General features: G+C 39.3%; 1 protein-coding gene across 2 annotated transcripts in view; it reads right to left on the reverse strand.

Moving 5' to 3' along the window:
- Nucleotides 1-27,500, reverse strand: part of PIP5K1B (phosphatidylinositol-4-phosphate 5-kinase type 1 beta) — a 294,504-nt gene that overhangs the window by 127,485 nt on the left and 139,519 nt on the right. For both annotated transcript variants that reach the window (XM_079112037.1, XM_079112038.1), the window contains one exon: nt 3,457-3,587. In XM_079112037.1, the coding sequence (XP_078968163.1) occupies nt 3,457-3,587 (131 nt within the window). The remainder of the gene's footprint in view (nt 1-3,456; nt 3,588-27,500) is intronic.

The raw sequence follows: 27,500 nt of genomic DNA on the forward strand, positions 1-27,500 counted from the left end.
GTTGTTTCTTGAAGAAGAGAAGAAAGAAGTAGAATTGGTTTTTAGTGGGGGCAAAAAGACAGATCCAGGTATAAAATTCCAGGATAAAAGCTGGACACTTTTCCTAATTCAATAAAGCAGATACACCGTTCCTGTGCTCTATCCCCATAGTATAGAGAAAAACAAAACTTTGAAGCCAGCCACCCTGAGTTCAGATCCTGATTTTTACCATTTATTGCTTGTGTAGCCTTAGCTTAAGTGACATTATGTCTTAAGGTCTTAATTACTTTATATGTCAAATGAATTGTTTGTAATCTTGAAAGATAAATCAAGTTAGTATTATATAAATAACATGGTGTAAACAAAACAATGCTTGGTTCATAAATGACACTTAAAACCTTTTCTCCCTTTGCCACCTCAGGTTCATGTCACAGTACAAACATCATACATCACTCTCTTTCTCCTTTATGCCACTGATGTATGAAAACTTTCAATTACAACCTTGAGCCTCTAATCACAGCATGGAATGTTGCATCAAAAGATTTAAGATATGTTCATGGTTCTCTTACTTATCCACTTTGTGAGTTTGGAAGATCATGGACCCAGACACTTAAAAGGAATTTTTATAACTTTCTTCAAATCTTAAGCCAGTCCAAGATCTTTTCCATCTACAAAATGAAATAATCTGTAGAACAAATACATGATATCTAAAAATAACCTTGGCAACTTCAAAATAAATTTAAAAAACAACACAATGCATTTGGTTGCTAAGGGAAACTTTCTGCAGCTTTGGAGTGGTAGTAAATTAAAACACTTCGGGTCATTTCAAGAAATTAGTTCTCTATAACCAAGAGACTCATTGGATTGGAGCAAACAGACCTCAGAACGTATCAGTTGCTTCCAACCAGGGTCTGTCCTGCACACCTACCTCAGATGTGCACACGCCCATATCTGCTCAGAAATATGTTGTGGGGGGGTATTATTTGACAGATTTATTAAGGAATCATTGACATACAATAAAGGGTATGATTTACTAATTTTTAACACGTGTATACCCTTGTGAAACCATTGCCACAATCAAGAGACTCAATTTATCCATTAGTTGTGGGGGCTTTTTACTTCTCTGGCAACCAGAAGATAGATATTAGACATTACTGACATTACCTGGGACTGACAGATCTCCTGAAATGTTTTCTTATACAAAGATAATTAAAATTTAGAGATTATTTAAATATATATAGGAGGAAGTGTACAGTTTATACACAAACACTGTCCTCTTACACCAGGGTTTTGAGCATGGATGGATTTTAGTATCCATGGGGATCCAAGAACCAGTCCTCTGTATATATAAAGGGGTGACTGTGCTCAGAAAGTGCCTTTAAGTACCTAACTGGTGAGATGACCTTGCTTATTTACTTCTTGTTATAAAGTTCTGATACAGTGTCATGTAAAATTAAGTTGTTAGTAGATGTGATTTGATATTCAAGGTATCAAATTAAAATAATTTTACATTTTCTAGTTGTAAGAATCATGTAATAACTCCAAGAACAAAATTTAGTAACTACTCCTGTTAGGTCAGTGGTTCTCAAGTTTTTATGTGCTTAAGAAGCCCCAGGAGAGCTTGTTCAGATTCCTGGGTCCCCATGCACAGTGTGGCTGATACAGTAGGTCTGGAGAGGAATTCAAGAATTCATATGTCTAATAAGTTTTAGGTGCTGCAAATACTGCAGGTCTAGGGATTGACGTGTGAGTCATGCTTTCCCCAAGTGCCCATTGATGGTTGATCATGTCAACTGGACACTGAATAGAATAGACTAGCAAGGAGCACTTGGCCCTGCTGGGAGCACCTGGGTGTGAGGAAGGAGCACTCCCACCTTAAGCTGCAATTGCCCACAGCACCCTGAACTCACTGTCAGCACCATCCCACTAAAGTCTTCCATGCCTCTTGTTCTTTGTAGCCAAAGGAAAAAAAAATAAGATTGAAATGTCTGAGTAGAGGCTCTAGAAGACCATGAGAACTAGGAACACCCTGCAAACACATTCATAGGAATGATAAGCCTAATAACTTGTCCTAAAACATGATGATGAATTCATGATTGCATGATTTCAAGAGAAACAAATGTTATGAATATACACTTTTTGGGAATGGTAGGTAGACTGTTAAAGACAACACAGGAAAAGTTTCCAACTAGACAGAACAGTGTCACAAGCACGCATTCTCTCTCTTAGGTCTTGTGGTTGTCCATTTTCTGTCTGTAATCTTGTTCTCACTGCTCTAGACAACCCTAGAAAAGAAAACTCCAAACTTCCAGTGGACCAACTTCATCTATGCTAAGGGCGTTTAAAGCAAAACTAGGCTTCATGGCCCACTTTGGACAACTTACGGGGTCCTTTTTGATTAGATGGGGAGTTACAGTACGTTTACCTAAAAGCAATGACACCAGGGTGCAGAGATAAATGTGAAAATATCATTCTCCTGGAGTTTCTAAAAATAAAGCAATGAGATCGCAACACTGGAGGTAAAATGTCACTCCAGTTACTCTCACCCTGGACCAATAATAAACAACAAAAATGTCATATTTGGAAGAACAATATTGACTTTAAATATAAATGTGTCTGAAAAGTCAATCCTCATAACCACTAAGACAAAATAATTTTCCACCAGTTCCCATATTAAATATCTTTATTTTTATTTCCTATTTCATTTTCTTTGAAAAAGTCTGTCATCATGGTGACATTTCTAATATTATGATTGCTTCTCTTCTTCCTTTACTAAGGTGGTAATGATTTTTAAATTTTTATATGTTTATTTTACTGAGATATAATAGACACAGCATTAAGGATATAGTTCTGTGGCATTATGTACATTCACATTGTTGGGTAACCATCACCATTATCCATCTCCACATGTATTTACTTTTAAACAATTGATTTTTTTCCCTCCTCAGACTGATAAAAGCTAGAAACAACATGGGTAATTTTGGTGTAAACATAGTATCAAAACATCAGGATTCTTGTATGTTTATCTGGAGAAAAATTAAGTTAAAGTCATCAAAAATAGGACTTAGAAGACTAAATTCAGATGCAAGGTCCAATTTCAGGCCCACCTGCCCATTCTTTTAAATGAGGAACTGCAAACACCTAGTATCACTTGCTATTGTGTGGAAGCTCTCTTTTTCTAATCCCATGGCAGATGCTACTCTGATTACTGCACCCTTGTCCACTGAATCTCTCCATCTCTCTCCATACGGTCTTCCAGGCATGCAGTACCACTAATTACAACTGGCTATAGATAAAAATACTTACATCTCCATATAAAAGTGCAAATCATGTGATGCAATAAGAAGTAATGCAGAGCTGAAGGTCCAACGTATACATCACCACATGTAAACATGTATGTGGTAGAAAAGCACTTCAACACAGGATGTCACAATGAAGGTTTCTCAGCATGAAAATCATCATGAATGAAGTTCTTACCTGGGTAGGAACACGCTTTCCACCACGTAAAAATCTTGCATGAGAACATCTCGTTCAGGCTTGGAAGTGAGATTCCCCACTGTGTATCCTATTCCTAGCTGAATAGCACCTTTAATAGCAGATGATGCAGTCTGCAAAGAAACAAGGGTCTCTACATTAGCCTTGATAGTCAGGGCTTGTTCAAGGTCACAAGCAGCAAAGCAAGAGAGAGGTTACATTTTCCTTCTTGTTCTGAAACAACAAGGCAACTGGGGTTTGGGAAGATGACAGGCTCCTTTTTTTTTTTTTTTAAATTAAGAACATATTCTGAATACTAAGGTCTTTCTTGTCATGAAATTATTTTTTGTGATAGTCTTTCTCACAAATATTTCTAGGATCAAATTACAGCCTACCCCGCAAGATCTCTTTCTTTTATTAAGACCTAGAAACTCGGTGGAACACTTTCAATACATAGCATTAAAATTTCTACCCAAAGATAAATTTAAAAAGACTTTTTAGTTACAGATGGATGCAATACTTTTATTTTATTTATTTATTTTTTTATGTGGTGCTGAGGATGGAACCCAGTGCCTCACAAGTGCCAGGCAAGCGCTCTACCACTGAGTCATAACCCCAGTCCACAAAGATAAAGTTTTAAGACATTTTTTTTGGGGGGTACTGGGGATTAAACCCAGGGGCACTTAACCACTGAGCCACATTGTCAGCCCTTTTTATTTTTTATTTTGAGACAGTCTCACTAGGTTGCTACTAAGCCTTTCAAAGTTGCTGAGGCTGGCTGTGAGCTCAGTCCTCCTGCTTCAGCCTCCCATGCTGCTGGGATAACAGGTGTGTGCTACTGCACCTGGATCAGAGATTTTTTTTTTTAATCAGAATTTTTATAACATACCTATGGATCAGTAAGAGTACCTTATCTTCATAAGAAATGAGAGAGCAAAAAATAATTGGAATCCAGTGTATACTTGAAATTTAATTTGAAAATTGCTTACTAGTCTTGCCAAGATCCATAATAAAAATTTCCTATGCTGATCTGTGATAAAACATATAACACTGGGACACCAATATTACCAATTTACTACTTTTCTAACATTATTCATAATTAAGTTGATATAATGTTACCTTGAAGAATAAGCACCATATGTATATGTATATATATACACATATATATGCACATTTATATGCATATTTGTGTGTGTGTGTGTGTGCATGTGTATAGTTTTTACTACCATAATAAAACAATAGAACAGCTCAATTTAGGAAAACCAGAAATTTTTATTAATGGTCAAAGTGTATCCTACTTTCTATGTCTTGTAGTGCCTATGTATACAGTAGCAGGAAAGAAATCTTACATGGGTGGTTCTTAACCAGAGACCTCTGAAGACATATTGTGGTTATCATAACTTAAGGGGGCAGGAGTGCTGCTGGCATCCAGTGATTAGAGGCAGGGATGCTGCTAAACACCCCACAATGCACAGGACGAACCCCCTCAAAGAAGGATCCAGCCCAACGTCAGGAAAGCCAAGGTTGAGAAACTCTGAGTTAAAGGCATATTGTAAAGACCATTCATTTTATAATTTGTACTTAGCAAATTCAAGACATGTACCCACATCCCTACATGCTTCATTTTTATTTTTCATGCTTTAATACCAAGAACACTTCTTTCTTCATGGAAAAAAAAAAAAAAAAAAAAAAAAACTTCTCTCAATGTCTCTAATAAAACAGTCCCAGGACAGCTTCTAGCTTGTCCAGTAGATTCTCTGTGATCATGTCCTCACTGACTCTTCATATTCTCATATTCTACTTGCTATAATTGCAGTGTCCCTAAAAGTTTGATCCTTAGACTATTCAATTGCCTTTAATAAACTCATTTTGAATGGCCTCAACTACTGTCTTCATGCATAAGACTCTTTGATCTTTTCAGTCTACTTGAATGCTCTTCTGCCACCACATGCATAGTACATATAGAACCAAACTAGTATCTCACAACCTTTCTACTCCACTTCTAAGACTGACTTCCTTTCCCAAGGCACCTCAGACAACCCCGTTTGAATCCCAAATATATCTAGCACAGGGCTAAGTCCCTGGTGAATACTTCTTAACTTCACCTGAACTGACCATGGTTAGTATTGTAAGTCACTTCCACATGCAATGAGTAACAACCATTTCACATAAAGTCATTCAATTACTTTGCTTATTCCATTGCAAATATTATTTCACCCTTAGTCTGAGGACAACTACCTACAGCCTTAACTCTGTAGAAAGCAGAAAAATTTCTTGGCATTTTTATTTTTTCACATGCCTTTTACTTAAGACCCCAGGGTAAAAAGATGTGAAAAGATTGAGACTTAGGCCCACAGTGCATGTAGTGCTTTAAAAAAGTTTGCTATTTTAATATTTCCTCTCTGAGCTCTGCAATGCCACCAATTGGTGCCAGTGACCTTTTGTACCAGTTGTTCTGAATTCTGGAGGCGAAAATGGATTTTCCTTGTTTTAACCTTGCATAAAAATTCAGATGGCATTTCTTTTCCCGTCTATCACTCAGGGTGGTATGGCACAAGATGTGACATTAGCACTTTCCAGAGGACCCAGCACCTCAAAACATTCTGTTTCAGCCCTATCAACAGATTGATATGCTCTTTAAGTGCTTTGCCCTCCCTGCACCCCATCCCTGACTGTGCTTCCCAGAATTACCTGAATTTCTGCTTAATTCACGGGATCACTATGATAACAGCTGTTTAGCACTTCTTGGGCTGGATCAGCCTGTCAAACAGAGTCCCCAGTTCTTTGTTGTCTCGTGTTGGCAATAGGAGACAGTAAAGCAGTGAGTGGGCAGCATTTGGTATTCTCAGACTTCAGGGAACAGGAGAATCCCCAGGGGATGTTGGCTAACACATCTAGATAATGGGACATATCCCTAGAATTCTGATTCTAAAGGTCTGGAGTGAGGCACAATAATTGGCTCTTGCTCTAAGAAACACTTAAAAAAAATCTTTCTCTTAATTGTACAAGTTTTGAGTTCCTTAGGGAATAAGATTTTGTAAAGGACTCCGTGACATCTAAACCAAAAGCAGACTTATAATCATTTTGTTTTCCTTCCAGACTCCTTAAAATTCAAGTGGTTGGATGAAATAGAATAATAAAAGTTAATCATTTTTGATCAAACTAATTTGTAACAGGTACTTGATATATGGATAGCAACAATTATCATCTGTCATAATCATGGCGCATACTTACATAGCGCTGATTAAATGGCAGGCACTGTTCTAAGTGTTTTCTGGTTATATTAACTCTTATCCTCACAGTGATCCTGAGATGTAGGCATTGCAGGTTGACTCACATTCCTAATCTCAAAACTTGAAATCTGAAATGCTCCAAAATCTGAAACTTTTTGAGTACTGACATGATGCCACAAGTGGAATTTCTATACCTGACTTCATGTGATGGGTCACAATCAAAATGCAGGTACACAACACAGTTTATTCAGAGTCCTCAAGGGAAAAAAGACCCTACCAGCTCTGTCAGTGGTGATGCGCCAAATTTGTTTTATATATAAAATCATTAAAATATTATATAAGATTATTCATATTTAGCCTTGGAACCTATCCCCAAGATATCTCATTATGCAAATATTCCAAAATAAAAAAAATAAGCTGAACTCTAAGATGTATCTTTTCTCAAGAATTTGGGTCAGGGATACTCACCTTGCATTATTATTATTTTTAAACTCTTGTCCCACTTTTTAAATTGCTGCATTATAGTTGTATATAATGGTTGTACATAAACAGTTGTTACATATTTGTTCATGCACACAATGTAATTTGGCCACTATCATTCCCCAGTATTTCCTCCTTCTCTCCCCTCATCCCTCCCATTGGTCCCTTTAGACTACTCCACTAATCTCCCTTTGATTTTCATGAGATTGCTCCGCACCTTTATTTTCCTTTTTCCTCTCTAGCTTCCAAATATGAGAAAAAAAATATGACCCCTGACCTTCTGACTATGTTTTATTTTGCTTAACATAATGTTCTCAAGCTTCATCCATTTTCCTGCAAATGATATAATTTCATTTTTCTTTATGGCTGAATAAAGCTCCATTGTGTATATATACCACATTTTCTTTATCCATTCATCCATTGACAGACACCTAGGCTGGTTCCATAGTTTGGATATTGTGAATTATGCTGCTAGAAACATGGGTATACATGTGTCACTAGAGTATGATGACTTTAATTTTGAGGATAAATACTGAGGAGTGGTTTAGCTAGGTCACATGGTAATTTCATTCCTAGTCTTTTAAGGAACCTTCATACTGATTATCATAGGAGTTGTACAAAAGTACAGTCCTCACCCTGTATTACTGTTTCCGTTTTACTAATCCAAGAAGGTTTAGCAACTTCTACAAGGTCACACAGCTAGTGATGAGGTAGAGCTGTGACTCATATCTAGGGAGGCTGGTTCCAGAGTCTATTATAAACAAGTGTTCTTTGCTGATTCTAATATCAGAATCTCTGAACCCTTTCAAGGATCCTGAAGCAAGGTGCCAATTGTTTCTGTTTTATAGACGGGGACTTATGGCTCAGCAAGCTTAGATGATTTGGTCAAGTCCCTCTTCAGGTGTGTGGCAAATTCTGGCTGCCACACCCAGGCTGTTCCCAGATCTGTTTTTTCAAAATGAGCCAAGAATCAAAGTTGGAAATTCTCTTTAAAGCTGGATGTTTGTTCTCAGCACAGGAAGAGGCCCTGAGAGAGTCATTCCTTTTGATGAAACAGGGATAACTATTTTACTGTTTTCTAATCATACAAAACCAAGGATAAGCCAAAGAAAAACTCCTAAACCTCCTGGTAAACCAGAATAGACACCATCATAAAGTCACTATTGGTAACATGGGAAGTTATTAACAGAATGCAATATTCTGCCCCAGTAGGGATGACGCCTCAGTTTCCTCTTCTTATCTCTGTGTAAGAATTAAATGCTTTAACAGGGATGCATGGGAAGGGTATATACAGCACCTTATCTTACTTCATGGAGATGCTGATTCTATTCACCATGGCATGTGTTTTCTTAAGACACCAGCGGAAAAGGCCCCATTACCTGACATTTCCCCAATCGACATTTGGTTTGGCCTAATATTGATCAAGATGTGCTTTAAAACGACAAAAAAAAAAAACCACTTAGAAATACTACCTTCCTGTCTCAGATTAGCAGATCACTAAGTCTTGATGATGACAAAGAAGATTTAGTGTAAAGTGCTAGTGGTTGCGGAGACATGACCATTCCCCTTATAACCTTTGACTCTTCCGTAACAGAGGTCTAACATGGGTGTAGAATTTGGAACATAGCAAAACAGTCTATTTTTAATTCAGGACCTCACAAGGGCTAAGTGGAGGCACTATGTTGCCTGGATACTAGGAAAACCTAAAGCATGTGATACTTGGAGAAAGAAAGAACCCTATAACATGACGAAGGCAAATGGCAAACATTTACTTTTAGAGTTCTTTACAAACTGAAACTCAGGCATGATGGTGATACTAAGAGGATAATGAATGTCAGCTTGCATTTGTGTAATAAGCTATATTTTTTTCTCGAGACAAGAGATATTTAATAGTACTACGGAGAACAGTAATTCAATTTATCACACTATGCTACAAATATTCATTTCTGGAGCACAGGTTGTTAAAATTTTTGTCCATATACATAAACTCATTAGGGATTTGGAGTCTCTCTTCCCTCCACTTATTTTCTATTTCTCCTCTTATTCTACTTCTAAGGTGAAGAAAAAGCTAATACCAGAGGCAGTGGAGGATGGTATTAAATAGCTTTGGCTCTGGAGTCAAACTCCCTAAGTTTTAATCCTTAGCCAACTCTTTCTTAGATGTATAACCTCAGGCAACTTAATCTTTCTGTTTTGGTCTCATCTATAAAGTGGAGATAATAAACGAACTACCTCACAGGGTTAAAGAATTTGATGAAATAATCCCTGTGAGGCACTTAGAGCATTATTAGCAGAATAATAAGGATACTTTGGTTTTCTAGAAACTCCCAGTTCAAATTCTACCCCTTTGCTTGGCCTACCTGAGTTTTCTCTGCTGGAGATGGATCAGCTAGAAGCTGGGAAGCACTTGAACAACGTGATAATAACAATGATCATCACAGTAAGACCAAATGCCTACACAACCCACTATTAGGGAAGCAATGATCCTGAGAAGAGTTGGGTTTTAATGACCTTACTTTCGTTACAAGGAAACTGCCTCCTACAGCACATTGTCTATGAAATTAGATCACTTAATATGCCATCTGATATCACCGGCTTGAAAGGAAGTATTGAAACATTTCATGTCGACAGCAGTTTTTCCCCTAAGGTTATCCGAACTCATTATGGGATTATAGCCAAAATATATGTTGTCAGAGTGATTTGTTTCAGAAGTACAAATCTGATCTTGTCACTATCTTGCTCAAAATCTTCCTATAGGTCCTCAGCACCCTGACCACAGGATTAGGTCCAAACCCTGTAGACCTAGACCTTGAAAGTTCACCTTTTAATATTACACCTCTCTGCTCCCTCCTGACATCTACTCACGATGTAAAAAAGGACACCACAACTAACACATACTTTATCCTTGAGCAAGCAGATTTGAAAAGTCCACAAACCCTTTAATGACAGCATATAGAAAGTTTCTGTTTGTGCACATTTTTCCCAGGATGGGGTCTGATGCATCCCTACTCCTGAAGACCCATTTTCCCTATGTCATAGATTAGAGAGCATAATTTGAAGCTGGAGATCTTCATTGACAAGGTTCCTTATACCAGGTTATAGAAGAAAAGTGGCTCGATAACATATCTTAGCGGCAAGTGGGAGATCTGTGTTCGGGCAGAGAGTTGCCTGCACTCCCCCTCATTTTTGCAGTTTAAATCCAGCTTCAGTATCTCTCTTCCATGAACAGGCACAAGGTTTCTTATTTGTACCAGTGAAAAAACCAAGAATAAAGGAAGAGGGACAGATTGCACAGAACTTGTTATAGACTATGAAGTTGTGAATAGTTTGTGGCAGTCAAGCTTGCTGCCTTCTGAGTGGAAGTCAGACCACCTCTTGCCTCTGGGTTCTCCAGAGGCAAGTGACTAGAGAGATCTCTAGTCACTTCTGATATGTTTTCTATTGCTGATGTAACAAGTGGCTACAAACTTAGGCACTTAGGACAACATAAACTTATACTCTTATAGGCTTGGAGGTCAGAAGTTCTAAATAAGGTGACAGCAAGCCTGTGTCCCTTCTGCAGGCTCTAGAGGAGAATCTGTTTTCTTGCCTTGTCCAGTTTCTGGAATCCACCTGCAATCCTTGTTTTGTGGCCTCTTATACCATGTTCCAAGCCAGCAGGAGTTTCAAATCTGTGTCTCTGACTTCTTCTCTCTTCACATCTCCTTTTCTGATTCTGCTCTGCTTATCTCCTTTTTATAAGGACCTGCCTTGATAATCTAGGATCATTTTTCCATCTCAAGATCTTTAAATCACATCTGCATAGTCCCTTTTGCCATATAACATAAACAGGTTCCAGGAATTAGGACACGGATATCTTTGGGGCATGACTATTCTGTGGATTACACTCTATTTCAGGACTGACCCTGGCATTTTCCCCAAAGTTGCCCCTGGCAGAGAGGAGAGCTCCTGTTAGCACTCCATTCTGTCAGATGCTACACATCCATTTAAACTAGATCTGAGAACCTTCTATGAGCGCGGCGGCATTGTGCTAGGTGTTAGATAATAATGCATGAACCAGAAAAAGAACATGGCTTTTTTTCCTCATGAGAGTTTCTAGTCTAGAGTGGGAAAGAGGTATTATTAAACAAAGATACATATAATGAAAATCCACAGTCTGTGACAGAAAGAACAGGGTGACCTGACTGAGAACAGGAGGGCACAGGCCCACTGAAGAATGATGGAGCCTGCAGAGGTCCAGCCAAGGAATATTCTAAGCTGAGACCTGACAGGTGGAATGGGCCAGTCTTGTCACCAAAGACTGGGTGTGTGTCCACCATGTGCCAGGTACTCTTCTACATACTGGAGACATAGAAGGGGTGAACTGACTCCTTGTCCTCATGGAACTGACACTCTGAACTTGTGTGTGTGATGGGGAAAGAGAAGGTCACTTTTGGATGCTAAGGGAGCTGATTTCAAGTATAGAGAAGCAGCAAGGTTCAGGAACCTAAGAGCAAAGCTCTGTGGGTAAATAAGGGCAGGTCAAAGAGAGAGCATCAGAACCGGAGGCTGAAAAAGCTGGGTGGGTCTAGACCTCAGACTCACAGTCATCTCAAGGGTTTGATGTGTTTCAGTTGAGTTGACTAAAAGATGGCAAAAACCAGTGACAGTTTCTATGCTGGAGGTCTTTCTAATTTGAAGAGGATTACTCTGGCTGCTGTTTGAACAACAGATTCAAGGGAACATAGGAGGAAAATAGACTAGGCGGCAGGTGCAGCAGTTCATACAGAAATTTGATGGTCTAACAGAGTGGGAGAAAATCTTTGCCAGTCATACTTCAGATAGAGCACTAATCTCCAGAATCTATAAAGAACTCAAAAAACTCTACACCAAGAATACAAATAATCCAATTGACAAATGGGCTAAGGAAATGAACAGACACTTCACAGAAGAAGATCTACAAGCAATCAACAAACATATGGAAAAATGTTCAACATCTCTAGTAATAAAGAGAAATGCAAATCAAAACCACCCTAAGATTCCATCTCACCCCAATTAGAATGGCGATTATCAAGAATACAAGCAACAATAGGTGTTGGAGAGGATGTGGGGAGAAAGGTACACTCGTACATTGCTGGTGGGGCTGCAAATTAGTGCAGCCACTCTGGAAAGCAGTGTGGAGATTCCTTTGAAAACTTGGAGTGGACCCACCATTTGACCCAGCTATCCCACTCCTTGGCCTATACCCAAAGGACTTAAAATCAACATACTACAGAAATACAGCCACATCAATGTTCATAGCTGCTCAATTCACCATAGCCAGATTGTGGAACCAACCTAGATGTCTTTCAATTGATGAATGGATAAAGAAACTGTGGTATATATATATACAATGGAATATTACTCCACCATAAAGAATGATAAAATTATGGCATTTGCAGGCAAATGGATGAAATTGGAGAATATCATGCTAAGTGAGATAAGCCAATCTCAAAAAACCAAAGGACGAATGATATCGCTAATAAGTGGATGATGACACATAATTGGGGGGAGGGAAGGGTTAATGTTAGGGTTAGAGTTAGGGTTAGGGAGGGGGGCAAGTATGGAGGAAGGAAGGACTGTATAGAGGGAAAAGAGGGGTGGGAGGGGTAGGGGGAAGGGGAAAAAACAGAATGAATCAAACAACATTACCCTATGTAAATTTATAATTACACAAATGGTATGCCTTTACGCCACGTACAAACAGAGAAACAACATGTATCCCATTTGTTTACAATTAAAAAAAAAAAAAGAAATTTGATGGTCTAGAGAATGGTGATGAATGAGAAGATGAACCAGAGTTGAATCCGAGATATATTTTGGATGGAGCAAGCTAGGATTTGCTGAGAGCTATAAACAAGAGAGAGAAAAGTACCAGCAAGACCTCCTGAGGTCCCTTTCCTGAGTTGCACAGAGACTGGAAGAGGAACATATTTTGGGGAGAAGACTGAGTTGCATGTGAGAGGCCCATGAGACATCCAATGGGAGATGCTGAGATACAAGCCTGGAGTTTAGAGGAGAGCTTTGGGTTGGTATTTGAATGGCAGAATTGGCATGCAGTGGTATTGAAACCAAGGGTCAGGAGGGGAGCATGCAGAGAGAGCATCAGAGAAAAGCCCTCCGTTACATCAGCTTAGGGCAGAAGGAAGAAACTTAGGAAAACATGGGCTTAGCAGAACCAGGAAAAAAGAATTTGAAGGAGAGAGTGACCCACAGTCCCAACAAGTGGCTCTTTTCATGTGGTAACATAAATGTTTTAACTTCATAGGATATCAAAACCGATGGGTTAAATTCTCTTTTTTCATTCATGTCATTGATTCATATATAAATCTAAATCTGGTTATAGAATATTTGACGAAACTGATAAAATCTACTCAAAATTTCATCATTTAAACTATATTTTAAAAAGGTTTTATAATTTGAAAAAGATTATACTATGTTATTTTTAAAAAGCAGGATGCAAAATACATATAATAAAATTTGGACAAGAAAACCTCACAAGTGTTATGTATGTACATCTACAGAGGAAAATGAGCAAGGAAGGAAATATACCGAAACATTCTTATCTCTGTATTGGATGATTAGGTGATTATTACTTTGAAGTTTTGTACTTTTTATATTTAATTTTTTTTGTCATATGTAGGAAAGGAAATGTTCTCCAGTAAAGTTATCTTTCCTACATTTATAAATATATTTTGAGGGATAAAAAGGCATGTTTGGGATTTGCTCATCTTTTTATCTTTTTTTCTTTGGCCTCAATGCTAGATATTCATGTCACAGCTATATTGCAATGAAACATTATAATAAATGACTTTATTTTTTGTTTCCCATGTTTCACTAAATGTATTCTTGGGTTAGCTCTTCCCCTGCTTTAAGATAAAGTCTGGACAGGTCTATGACCTGTTTGGTGACTCCATTCAGAGACCCATAACAATGGTCTTGCACAGACATTTGGTATACCCAGTCCAGCTTAATAATATAAAAATTCTGGGCTGGCGATATAGCTCAGGTGGTAGAGTGCTTGCCTCGCATGCACAAGGCCCTGGGTTCAATCCCCAGCACCGCAAAAAAAAAATAATAAAAAAATTCAAATATACTTTCAGTATACACCTCCCCAAACCCCCAGCTTGCTAGGCACAAGCAGACCCCCAGTAGTGGGAGGGAGTGGGGTCTTCTCTGCTCTTTTTCGATGGCTGCTGGGAGGAGGAGGAAAGGGAGGAAAGGTCCTCTGATGTAAGATGCTCCAGGCATTCAAAAGGACTGTCAGGTGTATAAGATTTCTTTTTCTTGCAAAATGTTTTCATAGGCTTTGTAGTGCCTCCTCCAAGCTGTTGCAGTCTTGAATTTAGGGGAAGCGTGTGCATTAGCTTCCTCTGATGGAAGTTTCTTGTCCTCACTTGGACAAGATGAGGGACAACCCTACATAAGCTCTTCCTGGAATTTATTGCCTTCATCTGATCACAAATCATTTATCCTGGGACTCTAAGAGCTGACAAGCATTCTCCCACCCTCCCCAAGAAAGCTCTCTTAGCTTTGCCATCATCAGAACAGCTGACCCATGATTCTCTTGCTCATTCAGGAAAATTTTGTCGTCTATTGCATCCCCCAGGTTCTAGGGAACACAAAGCTTACTCTTCAGTGGTCTCACTGAAGTCTTCCATAGGCATGAGATATTGGGCAGATCCTTTCCCAACCTTCCCTGTTGTGGGGGGTTACTTATGACATATCAACTTTCTCCAATTTTCTTCTTCCACATCTCACAGTAGACTAGCCAAGCCCTTTCATACTGGGGGTGATTATTAGACTGGCTTTAAACCACCTTCTCCCCCAAGTTCCATACGATGGGCTGGCACCTGAATTTGGAATGTGATTATAAAATGCTTCTATCCTACCAGTTTATACAGTGTCTTAGACTGATTCACAGTCCTGCTAATAATCCAGGGTTTGGTCAGCTGTATCAAGTGACTGCTCAGTGTGTTGCCTTCCACCTGCCACATGATTGCCACACTTATTCCAAGGATGTCCTCCCACCCGAAACACTGGCTCTCAGCATAAAAACCTTCACTACTTTTGATCATCTGAAGAAATGAACACAACTTCTTTGGTTGGCCTTCAAAGCTTTCTATAATCTAATTCCTATTAATACTATCTGCTATGATAGATAGGTCCTCAAATGCTAAGTGCTATACCCAGGAAATTTAGTGTCCTGAACCGAGAGAAATTTACTTCTTAATCAGGCAGTGTCCACAGTGGGTATCCCTGAATGGTGGTCTATTTTCTTTGTCAGGTTGCACAGAAAGCCTGGCTCCAGCATCCTTGTGGTTCTGATAACCCTTACAGTCTCAAAGTCCTCCAAATTCAGTTGGTTGATAGAGGAGGTGAGAGCAGTTATTACTCCTTTACCTGGAAGTGACAGTGTGGGTTCTGTACCCTAGTTCTGTTCCTTAGCCTCCTCCACCAAGCTCTGTGCCTAGGACACTTCACCTGTATGGCTAAATCAAAGCGCTTACTCACCCTTTGCATTCTTATTGCATTTGGCTAGTGGACTACCATGGCAGAAGACTGGAGAAAGGTTTAGGAGTTGTCAGGGTGTTTCTATCTTCCTGTGCTTTTACTCAAGCTGGGTGTGCACTTCTGGAGGCTACAGCTTTATTTCTTGTGGGTCACTCAACATGATTCCTATTTTGGGTTCCAGAAATCACACTGTTCTCACCTTATCATGTTCTGGCCTCAAGATACTATCTATCCCTTGTGATTTCCATATGCTTCTCTCCCATTTAGCAATCTGTCTTTCTCAAAATCTCTTCAAGTCACCCAATTTGAGTGTGCCACCCATTTACCATCTAGAGTCTGCAAGTAAAATGCCACTCACAGTCCATCATCAAAGATGCATCACATGGCCCCACACAGGTGCAAGGAGGGATGGCTTTGCAGCTGCTTTCTGGTTCCAGCTGTGCTTGTAGAAGCACAAATTCTAGTGGACAGTTTACTATATTAAGTAAAAAGTCAGAGATCCTCTTGCACAAATCCACAACTTAAACCAAACTAGCCTACTTAAATTTGCCATGCGATTCTTGGTGTTTGCATCCACTGAACTCCAGGCCTTTAATACTGCCCTTCTCCACTCTCTTTTTGGTATCCTACCTACTCTACTAGAGCCAGCTATACCATCAGTCCCTCCACATAGTCTCTGTTCACTTTAGCAGCTGAAAATAATTATTCCCTTCTCCCAGTATGAATAGTTCAGCACATGACATTTGGGGTATTCTGTTGCTTTCATGGCTGGCAACTACTGTTCTGATACATTTTCTGCAGCCATGTACATTTTCCAAAATAAGAACACCAGAGCCCCATCATAATGATGTTCTCTTCTGTGTTTGCATGGACACTCCATGTGGTGAAATTACACCGTAATGAGGTTGTTCTGACACATGAGGCACTAAACAACCTTGGAAGGAGCCCAAGACAACTCTAGTTTATATTTAATTTTCCCTTTTTACTAAGCAGCCTTTTAAAAAGATCCCAGTGTATCCATCTGAAGATTTGCTCTCAAAATCTGATAGAAAAGGTAGAAGAAAAGGTGTTTCATGGTTTCTTTAAAATCACTTCCACCTTATTTACATGATTGTAAATGAAGCTCACTCTTTCATTAGAAAGGAAAAGCGTATTAAGCAAACATTTCTCATTACAGAAAAATACTGTACCTTTAAGGTATTCATAATACAGCAGGGGTAAATTATGCACACTTAATTGCCCTTAAAAGAGATATGTCATCAACTGAAAATGAAATTCTTGATTTAGGATACAGCAGCATTATGGATTCTGCAGTTAGTCTTTCAGAAATATTACAGGTTAGATTAAAGACATTCATTATAAATAGAGCACAGCAAAATATTCCTAATATCATTCCTGTGCACTAGGGAAGAAAATTTCACTTATTTGTGTATTCAAATAAAGACAGTATTTATTTGATACAAATACAAATTTAGATTCAATAGACAAATAAGAAAGAATTGATTTTTTGCATCTTTCTAGAATCAACTGAAATCAACTTTCATACAACCTTAGAGTATCAGATTGCCTGATAAAGGGGTTGTCAGTTTTAAAGGTAAGATGTTATATCAGCACTAAGCACTATTTTGAGAGAAATAATGCAAATGCTTATGGAGGATGTTGCTATCTGTCCACAACACCTATTCTCCCTTGGCTTTCAATGAAGGTTGACTTTGCCTTCCAGGGGACATCTGGCAGTATCTGGAGACAATTTTTTGTTTGTCACAATTGGGCAATACTATTGGCATCTGTTGAACAGAGGCCAAGGATATGCTAAACCTCCTACCATGTCCACACAGCTCCCTGCAACAAAGAATTATCCAGCCCCAAGGTCAATAGTGCCAAGGTGGAAAAATCCTGCTATATTGTAATAGAAATTTAAACCGAGTATTTGCTGGTTCTTTTGTATGTAGAGTCACATGACTTAATTTTTGGTCATCGGGATGTCAGAAAAATTAGATAGAAACCGGGCTCCTGATGACTCTGCAAAGGCAAGTAAACTACCTCTGCACTATTACATGAAAGAAAAATAAACATCTACTTGGTTTAAGCCATAGTTTTTCTGGTTCTCCATTTTACACACAACCAAACCTATATTCCAAGTGCTTATAACCTCTGAACCTAGAGTCAAAAGTTCTTCACCTAATCAAATGTTCTTTACCTGCAAAATGATGCAGATTCAAAATTACCTCAAACTGAAAATGAAATGCTCAGATAGACAGCAGTGTTTAATTTAAAAAAGTGAGACTGTGGCCCATGCCCAATGACAAAAAGCTAAACAATTCTTAACTATAGAAAGTAAAACATCTTGCTCTTGCCCTGCAGGATAAACTATAGTTAATGTCTATTACGTGTCTGACATTTTTTTCCTATACACTGAAAATACATGCACACACAAATGTTTGGGTTAGGGGTGGAGCTCAGTGGTAGAGCACATACTTAGCACCAAAGCCCTGGGTTTGATCCCCAGCACTCCAAGAAATAAATTAATTAATTAAAAACATGAAATCCTACTCTGCAGGATTTGTTGCAACTTGCTTCTTTCATATAATATTCTTCCATGTCCCTCTATACTGATTTCATTATGTTTAATGGTTACAGAGATTTTCATAGTTCACATGTAACACAATTATTTTAACTACTCTCCTATTGATAGCCATTAGGGTTCTTGTGCTCTCTTTTTATTAACAAATAATGCGCAATAGGCATTCTTGTTCATATATTCTTGTTCATACTTATTTCTTGATTATCTTGCAGTATAGATTTGTAGAACTGCTGAATTAAAGGATATGCATATTTATACTTTTGATTGCACAGGTAAGAGTATAAGAATGATCTTGCCATCATATTTTTACCAACACTGGCATCATTGATATTACTAATTTTTGTCAAACTTGCTGTTTCAGTATGTTTTCCTGAATACTAGTGAGGGAGATTATCTTTGTGTGCTTATTATATATTGGCTGTTAACTTTATAATTTTCATTTTTATGGTTCCACACTAATAACCATGCTCAATTATTTTATACTAATTGAAGTTAAACTGCATTTGCAAAATATTCCCCACGGAAGCTCTAAAGCAATAAGATTCCATGCCTTCTCTTGGGAGTTTTTATTATGGAAATTGCAATCTCTCCCAGGGCAAAAACTGTAGCTATCCTTTATCATCTACCAAATAAAGTTCCTCTTTATTCCTTTTTAATGTAATAAAAATTTACACTTCTGCAGTTTTAAAAATTTAAAATAGTCCTTTAGAAGAATTTAAAAATATATATATTTGCAACAACAGATAAGAAATATACTCCACAGTTGGCTCATTGAGACAGTGGAGCCTTTTATAGGAACACAAAACAGCAGCCTGGAGGTGAGGCAGGGTGGAGTAGCACACCTAGGCAGAGAGAGAGAGAGAGAGAGAAATGGTGAAAGTGCCTACCTTTTTCTTTAAAGTCCTATACTGTGGGGTTAGGGGAAATTTTGAGATTGGCTTCCAAGTACTGGGAAGCAATTAGGACTCTTTGGCTGGATTTTTTCACATAGGGCAGCATCTTTCTCCCCATACCCCCACTTCAATCTTTCTGTGGAAATGTGCTCATCCCAGGGAGAATGAATGGAACACACTGAGCCCTTTTCAACATTCTCCTAGCCAGAGGGCCTTTTAAGGATCCTTTTTCTGGATCTGGGATCCAGGCATTGAACTAAATTGCTTCCTCTTGATTTATCTAAGATAAAAATGGTCCAGAAAGACAAAGTAGTTTATCCAGGGCCATAGAGCATGGAAGTGGAAAAGCTGGCACTTGGACCCAGATCTTTGAATTCCAAGTCTGTGTTAAAAAAAATCACTCCAACGTCATAACCAGGCACAGAAACACAGACATCAGTTTTGCCAATTTTGCACCTCAGTGTAGGGCAGGTCAGCTAACTTCTAGCACTCGTCCAACTGCTTGTTGGCTGGCTGCATGGAGGCATTTCTGGCCAATGCCATGCCATGCTCTACCCAACATATTTGCATTCTCCTCTGACTGATGGATCCAAGGTTAACTCACTTTGTCCACAGGTGTACAGGCAGGTCCGGGCCAAAGCCACACCTCATTCCCACAAAGTTCTCTAGGAGTACTTTCCAGGGCTCTCTGAAAGCGGGTACACAGAAACACAGACACTAGATTGAAAGCTGTTCCAGACAGGGTCAGTGTGAAAGGTTTCACTGTGAGGTCAGCATTTTGGAATCCTCAGAAATGTAGCTCAATGTAGAGACAGGTAGAAGACAAAACCAACTGACCCTCTCCTGCCAAAGAACTGCTAAGCAACCTCCCCATCTCTGGCCTCATATTATTCACTCTTAGTTCAAGATAAGACTTACCCTCAGCTCTGCCCAATACTCCCTTGTTGTCCTCCAGCTTTTGCTGCACATAAAGTCACACACACACACACACACACACACTGCTGCTGCTGTTGTTTTAGGGACTGAGAGGGGACAATTACAACTCCCTTAAGGAGGTCAAGACCTGCAGATAAACTGAACATTACTTCTAGAAATACCAGTACTGTACAAGAGCTTGTTCTATCCTTTATTGCTCATCCCAAGAGACCTCGGACCTTTCCTTTCCATTCCCCCGGTTTTAAAAAGAATGGATATAGCTAAGGAAAGGAAATAACCCAGTGCCCCTCAGTGCTCTGATAGTGTTGGAGGGGCCATTAGTCACTATTCTGCAGTTATGTAATTTAGGAGGTCAATTCTCTGATTTAATAAAACAGGAGGACTTAACTGCTGTCCATTTACCCAAATGAAGAGGACAAAAGCAGAAATGAAGCTTCTTACTGGGGCAGAGATCCCTGGGTTTGTTTTTCATCTATTCTCGATTTGCATTTGTCACTTAATTTTTTTGATAAGTGAGCTTCTTGATCTACACAAAATACATATAACAAGAAAATTAATAAATGGTACTGAAGCAGGTCCAGAAGAAATAAAACAGTTTTGTTTCTCCTCTGAATTTCTCCCAGTTTAATTTTTTCCTCTCTTGGTTTAATCTTCATGATAAACACTGGATGAGAGGGAATACATGAATACACATATGTGGTATGTGTCACTGTATATCACAATTTATACACATAACATACCATATGCATATATATCATAGAAATAAAAAAATTTTGTGGAATGGAAAGACAGAGCTCAGGGATCCAAGATTTGGAAGGAAGAAAGAGCATTACAGGGCAAGGGAGTCTATGGAGCTAAGGCCACCATAGTGGTGCTTTCTCATTGGTTCTTGTGATCAGGTAAGAAGGATTTCAGACACGCTGCCAGAGAATCAAGCAGGAGTCTACTGAAGGGATAGAAATATAGAAAAAGGGACATGCTCAAGGGAGAGAGCAGGTCTGTTCAGAAAGGATAAAGATGGTACACCCCTTCTGCTCTCACCGAAGTTTTCAGAGTCCTGCACAGGTCCACCTCTTGGCTTTTGACGGAAAGCAGGATGACATCAGATTTTCAAGTCCCCACTGTGCATGGTAAAGATTCAGGCAACTCTAGGTCACTTTAACCCATGCTGACTAGTTCTCATTAGCCTATCTCCCTGAGTTCTGGAATCTGGTCTGTGTAAGGGTCACAAAAATCTCCCCCTTCAGGGTAACCTGTATTTTTCTTACCAGCATTTTGTGCCTGCCTGTCCCCTGCAGAGAGCAAGTTCTGTACTAAGGAATGTAACACAGCCTATTTACCTGAAGACAGGGCTTCAGGTAAATTTCTTTTTAAAAGAAAGCATGTGGGAGTCAGCACAGTGGGCCCAGGATATAGAGTTATCACCTTAACCTCAGGTACCCACCACTCACACCTGTCTGTTACCTATCAAGAGGAGGGTTATGATTGCTGTATGAAACAGAATCATACATAAAATAATGTTACAAATGAAACAGTGATTTCAAAGACTATCAATAAGAAGCATCACCTGCTGGTGATGGGTGGTCTCCTCTTTGTTCCATGTGCTGGGCCTCCATATCCCCTTACAAGGACAAAGCCAGCAGATGTAAGGATTAAGGAATGAAAGATGGTGTTAAGACACAAGAAAAATGGCTTCTCTCTAAATACCTACGCCAAGTTGTCTTTCCTGAAACAATGGGAGTGCACATATCCCTTGTTTTATAATTAAATTCTTTTAAATGATTTTTCTAGCAACTATTTAACAGTATTATTACTATCTGCCTGATAGTTCTGGCCATATTTCTGGAAAGCCATAAAAAAAATGCCAAGAGAATTTTAAACAAAAAGAAACATTAATACCAGTATTTATCTGAAGGAGCTTTAAAATTTTGGAATTTAGATATTTCCTAAAAGATGGATTTTAAGTATTTAATCAGCTCTAATGCCATAATTTCTTATGTGAGATATTTTTGTGCACTTATATATTTACATAATGTTCCTTTAAATTATGTTGCAATTGTTTTAAGTGCTTATTATGTATAGAATTGAGTTGTTTATAATATGTATTTCTTACCCTATTATCTCACAAATGAGGAAATTGGAATTCAGAAAGATGGTACATCTGAAAGATAAATTCTAGACCACTTTTCACAAAAAGACCATTAAATGCAACTTTTCCTGAAAGTGACTGGTCTATATCAGAGTCTACTTACATGTTTTCTAAGAATATCTATGATTGGGGTAAGCACCAGAATTGAGGGATAATTCCAGATATTATGCATACTTTAAGTCTGAACTGAAGATTCCTTGTTTATGTAACCTCTGTGCTCTAAGATCTAGTATGACATTGTAGTCAAGATACGATTTCCCCCTACACACTTTCTCTTTTAGAACCATGAAGTATATTTTCTAAAACCCTCTATATCTGAACCCTGTCCATTTAGACAAACAGCCATGTTGGGCCCTCAGCCTTCTCCCAATTGCCAGTGGCTCCCTTGTCCCATATGCTGGCCCCTCTCCACCCTCCACCCTCTCCCCCATCCCTGGCCTTCTGGATCTCTGTCCTACCTTCTTCATGTCTTTTCAAATTAGTATGCATCTCTAAGACCTGGAGGTAAGAACCTGCCCTTCTGCAGTGAAAGCACCTCAGGACTTTGGAAGAAAAGCACCATCAGACACCAACAGGATACCCAAGCTGCAAAGAAGGAAAAATAGCCCACCACTCCATCCCCAAACCCTGGGCTTCTGTCCCTTCCACCAACCAGCTTTGTGATCAAAGGTACAAAAAGAACAAAAAGCATTCACAATGACTACTGCTCTCATTTCATAAAGCCCACCATATTAATTTGCAAATATGGACAAATCAATATGATAGGACAATCAATATGCAGAAAAATATGAGCTTCAGGCCCTTTCTGTCACCAGGGGACTGTGGGACTTTGAGAAAGGTAAATGGCATTGTGGGGTCATTATGGGGTTTTAGTTTCCTTCTGTATAAAATGAAGGCAGTGACTAGATGGCGGTGAAAATTTCTCCCATATATAAAATACTCTAAGTCTACTTTCTGATTTCATCTGCTTTTAAGTATATGTTGTTACCAATCAGAAGACACTTGTTTTGTAAGGTTTAACATTTCTTTCCACTATTCTCTCTATGCATTTTTCTCTCCAGTTATAGTTACTCCACTAAAAACACAACAGAAAGCGACTGCAATTTGCTTTCTTTGGATTAAAGCTTTTAAAGCAAGACTGATAGTGAGAAAGAAGAACAGAGCAGTCATTTCTCACAAGTGGAGCAGGAAGAAGCATCCTTGCTTCACCCATATGCAATTTCCAGAAGTGCCAGCTGGGTCAAGACTGATGAGGAATGTTTATTTCTGTTAGCACTTTTTTCTTGAACTCTGGAAGAGTTAAATTGCTTTGGGGATTGCCTAAATCTTAAAGATTAGTGTCTGAACTACCAACCAACACTGAGTTTGGGATTCTTCCCACAGGAGCTGACTACCAGATGTAGACATCTTTCTGGATTGTCAGGTCATGGGGATATCTTCAGCAGGTTCCTAGAACTTCTTGATTTGATTGAACAAACCAGTCTTGCAGTGGCCCATCCAAAATGTATCCCTGCTAGCCCAAACAGGTGGACAACCTGATGGCATAAGTTGAAGTGCTGGGCCCACAGTCAATTACTCAATAGAGGCAGGCTTCCTTCCTTCTTTCCTATCAACAGAGGAAACCATGGTGGGCTTCTGTAGCCCAGGCCTCTGACCCCCACACTCTTTCCAACTATACTAACCTATCAGGTATATAACTACAGTCTGTCTCAAAGTTCAACTTAGTGTTGGCTCAATGACTGAGCAGATGACTACTAAATCCCAAGACCCTGAGGCCATGGATACCTGAACCTACACTTCTCCATGGTATAAGCCAACTTTAATGATACATACAAGCAAGTATTTAGTAGTCTGAAAATTTTTGTGTTTTCTTATATGTTCCTCAAGTCTGCTCTACAAAAGGCCTAGCTAATTGCTGATGTTAACTTCATCTCTGATAGTCTGCTTCCTCTAACAGATCCTTCTGTTCCCTTTGTCCAGGCCCAGTTTGACAGCGCCTGTGCCTGGGCAGAACACTTTCATCTTTCTTCTATCACTTGCATCTGATATATGGCTTTAGAAGGCTGTGAGGAGGGTTGCTTAGAAACATGTAGGCCTGCAAAAAAAAAAAAAAAACATCTGGCATGGTGTATGGCTTGGGAGAAATTTCTACAATCCCAGTTGAGTAAATGGATAGGTGTTCCCAAGAAGAGCAGTGTCTCACTTTGTGAACTGAAGTGAGCAAAAGCAGTCTCAGGCTGTTCTCTCAGTCACCACCAGTCCCTCAAAGAGGGCGCAGGTGGTTCTAAAACTGCCCACAGCTGCTGGGTTTGCATGGGTAAGAGGTGTGGTTGTCATGGGAGGGGACTCACCTTGCCATCGGCCCTGCCAAATAAGCCTGATTAGAATTACTTGTGTCTCTACCCCGTGATTTAATTTGTTTGGAATGTAACCACCTGGCATTGGGGAAAAAACCCAAACAATATGGAAATTTTATTTCAAAGATTCCAAAAGGAACAAGGAAATATAAATCATTCTTACTACACCTGCCCCTGGGTAGAACATAGTACATGAGGCAGGCAGCAGTAGCCTCCTAACTACTTTTATTTTATTTTATTTTTTTGGTACCAGGGATTGAACTCAGGGGCACTTGACCACCAAGTCATATCTCCAGCCCTTTTTTTTTTGTATTTTATTTATAGACAGGGTCTCACTGAGTTACTTAGGGCCTCACTAAATTGCTGAGGCTAGTTTAAGAACTTGTGATCCTCTAGCCTCAGCCTCCTGAGCTGCTGGGATTACAGGCGGGAGCCACTGTGCCCTGCATAATCACTTCTTCCCTTGTGGAAAAGTGTCCTTTTTCAGTGACTGACACCATAGTGATGTTTGCTAACACCCAGGCGTGGGGGGCCTGATTTTTCATTGGGCATAGGGTTTTCCAACCAGGGTTGCTCACATAAAGAATGAGAGAGAGAGAGAGAGAGAGAGAGAGAATGAGAGAGAGAGAGAGAGAAAGACAGGGTAAGACAGGGACTGCTTCTGCTTGCTTTGATTCACTGAGTGAATCCCTCAGCTCCTCGTGGACAAGCCTATGCTCTTACCCTACTGGATTTTAGAAATCTTCCCAAGCCATATACCATACCAGATATACTTATTCCACAAGCCAACTTGTTCTAAATGAATTAATTTGCTACACAATCTAATGGGAATAATCAGATTAAGTCATAAATTCCCAGAGGTCAAGATTTTTCCATCTTAGCACGACTGACATTTTGGGTTGGATCAGTTTTTGCTATGTGTGTGGATATCCTGTGCACTACAGGATGCACAGCAGCATCCCTGGTCTATACCCACTAGATACCAAGGGCACCACTTCCCTAGATGTGACAACTAAAAATGTCTCCAGACAGTATTAGATGCCTCCTGGGCAGAGGGCAGCAACATCAGCTCTGGCTGAGAAATGCAATTTCATCTAATTGTAAAAGTGTCACAGAAATCACCCTACTTTCTGCAGGGAAATGTGCCACATTAATGCTTGTTCCATGATTGTATACATGCTGTCCACATCAATGGACAGCCTTCTATCATTTGTCAAGAACAATGTTATAAAACCGCACAGTTGTTCTAATTCACATTTTGTTTTCCCAAGTAAAACATAAGTACTGAGGTGATTGTGAGCACTGAAGTACACTTCTCATCACTTTTGTCCTGATTCTGGTCCTTAAGAATGCTCTAACAGAGTGTGTGTATGGATGTGCCTGCCGACCCTCCCCACCTGCACATACAGAGGCTACCATGTCCTGCAGCAGAGGAATGGCCCTCTCAAGGGTAAACTCTATGGAGTATTTCAGCCAGCTGAGTATGAGAAACACCTGTGTGCAAATGACCATGTTAGGCTTCTCTGGGGCAGATGGCTTAGTCTGACCACCCTGGGAAGGCTGTCAGAGGTACTGAGTTAAGTGCAGTGGACTGAGAGAGGCTGAGGACTCAGAGACTTGGACTTGAGTACCAGGTTGGCTTTTTGCACTTAGCATACTCTTGTTTTGGGACTGCTGTTTCCTCTTATGCTAATAAAGTTTTTATCAGAGGCACTTCCAACTCTTAAAGTCTAAGTTTCTAAGAATACAATGCAGAAAATGTCACTTCCACCCACCCCACAATCCTTCTCCTTTCTAAATTAATCATTTCCTCTATTGCCATCTCAACTGATGGTGACTATTCTCAATTCAAAACAAACTGCAAAAATCATACTGAATGTCCAATTACTTTCAAGAAAAAGAACTAATCCTGCTGTCAGAGGTCATGACCTTATTCCTATTTTTTGCCTAAGATTAAATCTCTGTGGATAACTAATGTTCCATATTCAAGGAATTCTTAAAAAATAAATCCATCTAAGTTTATCCAAACTGTGTGCTTAAAGATGGAAAATACCAGTCCCACGGTACATATGAAGTCACCGGCATATTTATAGCTCTTGATTCCAACCGAGGGATCAGTTGACTCTATACCCCAAGTAGATATTTTCCATATATCATTTCCTTCTTCCGGACATGCTTCATAAACATGACCTGCTTCTGTAAACACAAAGAGATAATATGGCAAATGCTACTGTGGGGGATGGATAGTAATTCAGGAAAAGAAGGAAACTATACTACCTCCAGGAGGGAGCTCAAATTTTGACTTTGGAAATTCTGTACTAACATTAATTGGTTTGTGTTAACAGTCTTAACACATGCCATATTTATTTTTTTACTCACAGGGAGTTGCATTAGAAGCCAAGTACATGTTTATATTCTATAAAGTGATCTTGTGTCTGTGCAAGTTTATTATAGGGAGATTTAGGAATCTGGAGGTGCATTTGTTGATTTTTTTAATTATTTGTTCTATTTAGTTATACATGACAGCGGAATGCTTTTTGATTCATTGTACACAAATGGAGAACAACTTTTCATTTTTCTGGGTGTACATGATGTAGAGTCACACCATTCGTGTAATCATACATGTATACAGGGTGATGATGTTTGTCTCATTCCACCATCTTTCCTTCCCCCTGCCCCTCCTCTCCCCTCATTTCCCTCCACACAATCCAACATTCCTCCATTCTTCTCTTACCCCTTCCCCCCATAATGTATCAGCATCCACTCATCAGCGATTTTATGGAGGGTGTTAAATAGAAGAGGGAAGGGAAAAAGAGGAGCAAAAGGAAATAATGAGACAGTGTCTATACCTCAGGACCTCAGGCGATGTTTGTAAATAGTTTC

Source organism: Sciurus vulgaris, assembly GCF_902686455.1.
Source record: "Sciurus vulgaris genome assembly, chromosome: 15".
NCBI classification, from domain to species: domain Eukaryota; kingdom Metazoa; phylum Chordata; class Mammalia; order Rodentia; family Sciuridae; genus Sciurus; species Sciurus vulgaris.